Source organism: Nestor notabilis, unplaced genomic scaffold (genome assembly GCF_000696875.1).
Source record: "Nestor notabilis isolate BGI_N333 unplaced genomic scaffold, ASM69687v1 scaffold14048, whole genome shotgun sequence".
NCBI lineage: Eukaryota > Metazoa > Chordata > Aves > Psittaciformes > Psittacidae > Nestor > Nestor notabilis.
Window position 1 is genome coordinate 42,563 of NW_009940673.1, and position 9,624 is coordinate 52,186.

Consider the following 9,624-nt stretch of genomic DNA (forward strand, 5'->3'; position numbering starts at 1 on the left):
ATTCTTGGCACATAAAAATGCAGGCCTGCTGGAAGCAGAAATGGTCTTCATCTGGGTAGTTTTTCTCCTCCCAGATGAATAGCCTGTAGTAGCCATTCCCAGGCCTCCAACCCTTACTTTGGGACAGCTGTTCTGCAGAATTAACATATTTCTCTGTCTCAGAGACTGCTAAAAGAGAAGTTTCCTCCTCTAAGCCAAACTCCTGCATATATACATTTCCAAAGCCATCAGTTGGAGCCTGCTTGTGAAGCTTGACAGACAAGTGCTCCAGCTACGGCTTGTGACATGACACAATGAGAAAACGTAAAAGCTAGACTTCTAAAAAGTAAGGTTAAAGTTAAGGGTAATGCTTTAAAAGAAAAGAATCTGACTCTCAATCAGCACTGAATCTCTACTACGCATTTGCTGTCCTTCAAAGCTTTTCCTTTAATAAGTCACCAGATCTTTTAAGATATCAAACATGCTTTTCTATACATGCTGTGGCCAGAACTACAGCCTACTCCAAATACACCGAGACTCTTCATATATGTTTTAACTCATTTTCTGTATTTATCACAAGGAAATAGCACCCGCTTTAATACAATTCTACAAAGAATTAATAATATGAGACAAGAGTATAACTTCTTCAAAATCATCCAAGATCATAGCATGTAGGAGAGAATTTGCATTTGCACTGCTCCCCACCCCCAAGTATTTATTCAATGGATCTGAATGCACAGCAATTACTAGACAGACACTGACAGTGAAATTATAAGGAGCGGAGCTAGCCCATATTCTCAAGTATCCCAAGTCTGGGGTGGAAGGAGGGCTCATGTTATGGTGTCTAAACTGTTTCACAGCATCTGTGCAGAATCAGCCTTTGGCCAGCAGATGTCTTACACATGGCTCAGCATGCCAAGTGTGAATGAATTCCTCTGCATCTCTTCCCTGATGGCTGCCATAAGGAAAGGTGGAAAGACTTCACTATTTACAGCTTACCTACATGAAGCCATCTAACTGCTAGGTGGAGTTTGTTCCACCCTCATCCCAGTTTTGAATCTTCCCTCTCTAGTGCATCTACTTTCTAAACCTTGTTAGCAAACCTACAGCTAGTGATTAAGACTGACTTGGATTCTTAAGCAACTACCCAGTTGCACTCCTAAGGGCTACTGACAATAGCACAGAGATGACTTCTATGCAAACTTATTTCAGCGTTGTTCTCTTTACATATTGTAAAAACAAATACATTTTCTTAGAAATTTTACAGCTGTAAGCTTGAAATGTACAGAACTAGGCTTTCAAATCGTTTGCTACCTGTAAGGAGGCATCATATTTTACCTCTGGCGTATTCCTTCCCTCTCAAAATAGAGATTTTAATGGTTAAGTACAGACATCTCCAACTAAAAAGCAAAGATAATAAAATGCAGCATTTTAATATGCAGGTATGTATCCCAGCATCAAATACACAGCACATGGCAGACCAGACTCTGCCATTACATATGAAATATTTTGCACATATTCACAGAAGTGCAAATCCTCTTTACCACAAAGCAGTCTTCATGTTCTGCAAGTATTTAATAACTAAAGTAGATAATTTAATAGCCAATTAAATTGTTTCTAAGACATTTTATAATGACTACACCACAGATTAAAGTGTCCTGTATGTTCAATAACATCAACAGTTAACAACAGCTCGGTGTGTAACTCAGTATAATGCCAGGATTTAACATGGGTCTCATTAGAAGCTTCACAGCACGGTAAGTTTACACTGGCATGACTCAATCTAAGCAAAGAATCACCTAGATCACAACACAGAAAGTGGAAAACAGCCTTTCTAGCAGGGGCACTTGAGAAGATGCCTATGTCCAACCTAGCTGATTCAAGAGCATTTTAAAACCACTTTACATTAGTTAAAAATAAGAAGAGTCTATCCAGGCTGGATTTTGCAGCTGATTAAACAGGTGAGAAGCAGACCTGAAAGCATCTCATGATCAAGCTGAAGACAGTCATAACAAAAAAAGCCGTCTTCTGTCTTCTTACGTGGAAGCATGAAAAACTAGAGGATTTTCATCAAGAGTAAGTATCAAAGCAAAGAAGGTACATACCATTTACTCCTCACAAATCGGAGCACTGGGGTGTTATTATATGCTTTCTTTTTATTCTTACTTGGACCAGCACAGCTGGTTATAAGGAGTGGGATGAGAGTAAAAAGGATAGCAGACCCAGGCATGTGTGATAGGATCACATTCCCAGTCATTCTGCCCTTTGAACTAGAATAGTAACAAAGCAATAGCAAGCAATTTCTATTAAAAAGACAGAATTTTGCAAAAAACAGTTATGAAGAACTTTAAATCTTCTAAGATCATGTATTTTCCCAGGTCACACTTTTAACTCAAACTTAATGCCATTATTTTAAACCCCCATATCTGCAAATTAATTGAATTAAAATGAATGCAAACTCAAGTACATAAACACAGACAAAAAAACCCCCACCAAACAACAAAACAAACCAACCAACCCAAAACCACCACAAACAACCCCACAGGAAACCACTTCTAACTGATGGTAACTCCATTAAAGCAAGCATCCTAATCCAGTCAATGACAGACTAGCCAAAGAATATAATTTTCTTCACTGAATGAATACCAAAATTGGATTCAGCCCCAAGAGACAACGGAGATGCAAACTTAAGTTCTCATTGTTAGTCCACTGTACTCAGCCTCTCTTCCGCAGGAGATCAGGTAGCCTGGGTCATCATAAGAGGCAACGTATGTATTGCAGACTATTCCCCATCACATACAAGGGTTAACAGGACAACTGATCTACATGTGAACAAAGGCAAATTTTTTTTTACTCGCATCTGGAAGTGCTCAGGAGAAAGTCTGGTGGAGAATGGGCTGCTCTGACAGAACAATTCAGGGATTCACACCCTGTTATTCTCTTCCCTGATGGTTTGTGAGGCTTCAGCAGAAGCCAGGTGGACAAATCTTTTCAGCTACAGAAACGTGCTCCTTATGGGACTCTGCAAGTAGCAGCCATGAACACGCACACTTGCAGCATCACATAGCAATGATGGCAATGACAATGTGGCAAGACCCTTGGCAGCAGAAAGCGTTAGCATACTTGGCCTTAGCTTTTGCTAAGGTGTGCACTCGTGATGCATGACACGCATGCCTGCCATTCAGATGCTATCTATTTCTTCCAGCACAGTTCAGATGAAGCACTTGGAAGATACTAAGTCCAGGCACTGTATGGCTCAAGGCTGTTTTCCAGCAGTTACCCTCTCTCTTCGGCTAGACCAGATCAGGTCAAGTCACTAAGGTGCACTAATTCAAGCTAAATGTAGTAAAGAAGATTCTGAAAGCTGGAAGCATTAGGAACAACTACTCACCATGAATTAGTGGGTCTTTTGAGCACTAACCATATCAAACAGCTCAACCGCTCTACACAAAAGCTTCCACCAGAGTGATGTGATTTCATGACAAATATGAGATGTATGAACCCGATAACTGGAAAAACAAACAGAACAAAAAAACCCCACAAATCTTACAGATACGTTAATGCTAAAAACTCTGGGGCAAGCTTGCATATTTTTTTCCCCTGTCAAATCAAAAACAATCATCCTCTTCCATTGTTCTGCAGTGTTAACGAATGGAGCTGTTCTGTATAAGAAACAGCTTCAGCAGTTGCCTAATTAAGGAACTAAGAAATCCTCCTCCTGCACAGTGACTAATACTTTCACGACTAGCACTGCCTGGTAGAATACAACCAGAGGAACAGAGCAAGTTCAAACTGAAATTAGTTATGAAGAAGGTAAGAAATATGTGTAAGTTTTCATTTAATATTGATGCAGGAAAAAAAAATCCGTATTATGTATATGCTTTGAATTGGCCTCATTCCTGTACTGGACGAAATCCCTCTGGAAACAGCTGCTGATGAACAGCTACAGCTCTTCCAGGAGTAAAACTAGAATTCCTCACTCACCAAAGCAAGACTCTTCACCTCTGAATTCAGCATGAAACTGACTGTACCTCTTAACGACCATCTGAAAAAACTCAATTCAAATGCCAAGATATGGTATGAAAAGGGCTAAAAACAGTAGGTTCTTTGGGACTTTATACAGACATTTCAACTCAGTTGTATCTCGCAACACAGCCCAAGACACATAGTGAGGCTACTGGCATTTTCTACCTTTGTGGTAAAGACTGCGAGCCTTTATCCTTAGCTCTGACGTTTGCAAAACGTCGTCTTGTAGCAACGAATGACCGCAAAATAGTTAAATGTGGCTAGGAAAATAAGATAGGTTGTTCCTCAACAGTACAAGGTTTTCTAACTTGCTTGTGTGGTATCATAGAAGCAAACATAAATCCTTGTAACATGTCTTGCTGACCTCAGTTTTAAGTGTGGCAAAGAGAAATTGTTCGTTTTCTCTAAATACCCTATCCGCAAAATCAGAAGAGATGCAACTCCTTATCACCACTCTTGCTGCACTGATGCAGTGCTGCTGTGGACAAGAGATTGAAACTTGACATGCCCACAAAGTGCAATCATCAAAAACTCACGAAGTAAACCTTTGAAGAACAGGAATAAACACAACCTGATCAAATTCTAACCGACATAAAGGGTGGTACCATATAAGACGGATTAAGTCTATTGCCCCAAATAAGATCAGTTTCAGATTATTACAAAAACCGCTTTGAGTTCAGCTAAGAGTATCTGTAGTCATAACAACTTAAGACCAGCTATGATCTTACAAATGTGAAGTAATTATGATGTCTTTCTATTAACAAGCCTTTTATTCTCGTAACTGAAACAAATAAGGAACAAAACTATGCTGCTCCTCAGAAATTTACAGCAGGGAATCCCGTTTCTACAATTTCTGACAGCCCCAATGACAATGAATGGTCTGATTTGGTGAACAGGCTTTAGTAACAGCAGCACTGCTCAAGTGATTCCTCAATGACATCCTAGTCTCAAACAGTAATAAATTCCTTTAGCAAGTTTGAGAAATATTTCTGAAAAACAAGAACAGTGACTCTGCTTAAAGCAGCAGGTCTGTTCTTTACTTCCATTCCAATGTTTCAAGCAAGACATGATTTCTCATACTACGTTTGGCAAAGCCAAGTGGTGTATTCCTTTTGGCAAAGGCAAAATCAAATGACTGACATTTAAACAGTCAAGATATCGGAAAAGCCTTGTTAGCAATTCCATGTTTCAGATGAGATAGTATGTGGTAAAACTCCAGTGGTGAGCATACCGGGTTTCTGTATAGTAATTCAAATGCAGCAGTGATTGCATACAAAATGTGCTAATTCACTTGGTTACTGATAAAAGTGAAACTCTGGAAATTGGTCTTTAATCTTGAATCAAGATTATTTAGGAGGAGATTTCCAAGTCTGCCACCTCAGCAACCTTAAAGTCAGCACTTGAACTTGTCTGAGACATAACATTATTTTTGAAGGACTGGTGTTGGGCAAAGTATTAGTGAAGGAGAAGCACAGGTCTGTCTAGTTTGAAAGTGGAGGCACAGGGAGCAGATTCTGGAATGAAGAAACAGGAAGATCTCCCAGCAGGAGGGACTTGGCATATTTACAGCAGAGACACTGAAGAGACACTGTTCAACAGGCTTTTTTGTTATTAGGAAGTTCCTGTATCTTTTAGTGACTTGTCACTAAAAAAGTGTATCTTTTCCACTTGTCAAAGCCAGCATGGAAAGGAAGAAGATCACCAGCTCAAATACCATCAAGTACTGCAGTGTTAATGTAGAAATGACCAAATAAAGGTGAAATTCAAACCCCACCCTCTTGCAGCAGACACCTTGGTTATTGTAATGCCCCACTGGAGGAGAGAGGTTCTGGCCATGCCTAATAAAGCCTGCTTAGCACATAAAGTAACTGATATAGGGATAAAAGATGTGTGGCTCTCCAGATATCATGAAGACCACAGATAATCACCAGTCCTGAATAAACTGAGGAACTCTGATCTGCATACAGTGTAATATACAGAAGCCCAGAACAGCATGACATCTTCAGTAGGCTACTTCTACAGTACGTACTTGAGTTATAAATCAGTGAAACTATTTAAACAAGGCCTGAACACATTTAGTTCTTCACTTGTCTGTTTGCATCATAAAATACAACAGTGTTTCACTTCTTAAATATTTGAGCATTTTTCTCCCTGCTCAAACCATATTCAACTAGAGGATAGCTACGATGAGAAGTATTTGCACCATCTTACTCTGCCAGAACCTCATGACTCCGACAACTTTCTCCTCTGCTGCTTTAAGGAACTGAAAATCTCTTTCACATAATACATGGTAACTCTAAAAGCTTTGTATTTGCTATTTTTCAACCCATTTTCAATATATTCAACTTCCACATCCAAACGAAAGTTAACTGAATATTGTCTTTGGGATATGTGAAATAAAACTCAATATTATTATTTGATGAATTGTACCCAACCAGATACAGCGGAGGAATAACTTCACAGAATGCCAGAAACATTCATGAGATATGTCTAATTAAAAAAAAAAAAAATAAAAAAATCAGCCAACCCTACTTCCTAGAGCTAGTTCTATAATTGCTGGAAAGAGGAGCTAAAAATGGAATAAATTGCTTTTCCCTTTACTTCAGAGTTCATCCAGCCTTCTGAGTATCAAAAAGTCAATTTCTCTACTCCTTAGACTCCTCTGTTTGCTAGTCTACCCTTTCCTCTGCCTCCACCTGAATTCTTAAGGAATCTCTGGACTGCCTAGAGATTATGTGTGTCTTTTGAATGATACAGGCTCCATTAATTTAAATGTTCAAATGGATCAAAAACAAGAAGGGAAAAATGTAGAGATCCGCTTTTCTTCTAGCACCTTTGAGCAGAACACGACTATCTACCTTAACAACAAACAGTTAAAACTATAAAACCCATGTTAGCTAAAAACTTTCTTTTTAATGGAAGCGCAAGTTTAAGCAGAACAGTGATCAATAATCCTGTGGGTGTCTCTTTTTTATTCAAACAGATTCTTTTTATTTATTCCTTTTTATTCAAGCAGATCCCTTTCCCTCTGTACTACAGGGTCACTGTAAAATGCTTTTCAAATGGAAAAATGTTTCTGTAAGAACTTCGACATACCTGTGAAGTGACTAGAAGAGGTTAGTCTAGTTAGTGTGTTGCAACACACAAAGGCAAAGCGCACACACTTCTGAACTCAGAATTTGTCAGTTAAGTGGAAACGCTGGCTTGCAAGCACATCCATATGCAGAAGAAATTTACCTGCAAGATGTTTACTACAAAACAAACAAACAAACAAAAAAACCCCAAACTCTGAAAGCTAATTAATCCCTTTCACTACAGAAAGCTGGGCAGCTTGGTGTAGACCTTAACATTTAATGATTGTATTACAGATATACTTTTTAAAAATAACAAAGAAATGAGGCCTCAGGAACTTAAAACACACAAAAATCAGCTTGCTTTTTTTCATTTTATGCTTCACTTACAAAAACACAAGGCTGTTACCTACTTAATTCTTGTGTTTACTACCTCCATGAAAATCAGACTATGAATGGTTTTATATTTCTGTAAACAGTCTGTGTAGCAGTAATTATCTATTTGAAGGATAATGCATCCTTTCAACAGCACTTGGGCTGGTTTCCAAAGCATATGCTGGGAAAGAAAAATAAATCTCACCCAGGCCTGCTCAACAGAATGACTCCAGGGTCTGCCCAGGCCAGGAGACAGCATGGGTTGACCCAGGGCCAGGTAGTCAGACTCCCCTGTTAGCTGGCCCACAGGCTGGTAGCTGGACTCAGAGGTCTTACCAGGGAGCCAGCTGCCCAGTCAGACTCAAGCTCCTTTTGCTGCTGCTCGTGTTCAGCCACCAGTGGGCCAGAGGAAGAGGTGGCAGAGGATACAGCATTAAGAAGGGTTACAGTCGCCTGAAAAGAAGGCGTAGACAGAGGAGAGGCTGCAAGAAGAGAGAGGTGGAGGGAAGGCACAGGAATACGGCAGTAATGTTTCTTTGGACTTGCGCTGACAAATGGGACTTCCTAAAAGACGTCTCAAGTCAAACAGGTAATCAAAACTTCACAAAGTAGGGTCATTATCCATAACAAGGCAGACAAGTAGTTCATTATACAAATTTTCAGTGTGATGAAAACCAGCTTCAAGGTCTTCCTATTCACCACGTGTTACAAAGGTCCCTAATCACAAGGCAGTTTTAATACTAGGCTACATGTCACAGGCTCATCCCTGCAAGACACAGGAAAACATCAAAATGACAGAATAACTCCTAGCCTACCCAGTGCCTGAAACTGCTGTATTTTTGTTAGAGATTTTCAGCTAGGAAAAAAAAAGGGGGGGGGGGGGAAGGCCAAAATTAAAATTGCTGTAGTCTACAGAAATCTGCCTGGAGTGGAGTACACCTTTCTCTTCCCTAACATGAAACAAATTGAGAAGCTTCATTCAACTCAGATGTGCTGAGCTAGCATTTTCTCCAAAGAAATTCTTATTCTTCCCTTTTTTCTGCTCTCTATGCAAATAATCAGACACACACCAAGCCCAGGAGGAAAACCCCAAACCAAACCCAAAACAGCCAGTTTTAAACATAGACAGGCTCCTTGACTCAGTTAGACTTGTAACCACACAAGCCATCCTCACTGCAAAGATGGGTGAGTGAGCTACTACTTCCCCAGCTCGTAACACATTAAAACACTTAGTACAAGGCCATAGCAATTGCCACACAGGACTGGTTCTTTCAAAGTAGAAACAAACTTTACATTTCATTGCACCTTCTTTTTAACCCTAACTGAAGCTGCATGTCTCATGATGAAATGCTTGTACCTAAGGATTTCTAGTTCTATAGATTTATTTCATTTTCACAAAAATACTTTGAAAAAAGAAGATTACACACATCCCCCCCACGAAAGCGGCAAAAGTTTACAGAGCTATAAGAGTGCTGTTACTCCAAGAGGAGCACAGTACTCATGTTACTTCCGATCTCTGGAAGGATCCAAAATAGTAGCCTAAGCCTCTCTGAAAGAAGACGTAAGCTTTTTAGATAAAACTGACTCTTTTTTTTTTTTTGAGAGAGAGAGAAAACAGTATAGTGTTTGACCCAGGTAACAGAATCTTATAAATAAATCCACTGAAGTTACTCACTAACATAATTCTGTCCTTTTCAATTCACCCCAAGCCCTCAGAAACACAAAGTTCCTGCAACACTGCATCAAAACTGAAACAAGTTCCTTGAGATTTAACTCAATGGTGCACACTTTGGTGAGTTTGGACTGTACGCTACCTTAAATCTCATTCTAAAAAATAGGTTTATTGGCTAAATTCCACTGCAGCTTCTTTCATCCATACGCCAGTTGCCGCCCAGAAAAATCGACTGACAAACTTTAACAAGAGTTAGCTGTAAGTTACACTTCAGAAAGACTTCAAAACCCCCATCCTTCTCCACTTCCTCCTCTGAAAGCCATCTTTCCCCACCGACCAACAAATCTGGTTACTGTCTACGGAAGAAACCTGAGTGGTAAAAACAAAGCAGAATCGCCAGGGAGGAGGGTTCGGCCGAGCGCCCGTAAACAGGGAACCGATGAATGAAACACCTGCGAGGGAGTTCTCACCTCGCCGCGGCCAGCGCTGGGGCCCGGGGCA

The 9,624-nt window shown here is 39.9% G+C and overlaps 1 protein-coding gene across 1 annotated transcript in view; it reads right to left on the minus strand.

Moving 5' to 3' along the window:
- NAA15 (N(alpha)-acetyltransferase 15, NatA auxiliary subunit) overlaps window positions 1-3,601 on the minus strand; it is a 31,770-nt gene extending 28,169 nt beyond the window's left edge. Inside the window, exon 1 of the mRNA XM_010020480.1 lies at window positions 3,596-3,601. Coding sequence (XP_010018782.1) covers window positions 3,596-3,601 — 6 coding nt within the window. The remainder of the gene's footprint in view (window positions 1-3,595) is intronic.
- Window positions 3,602-9,624: the final 6,023 nt, after the last annotated feature.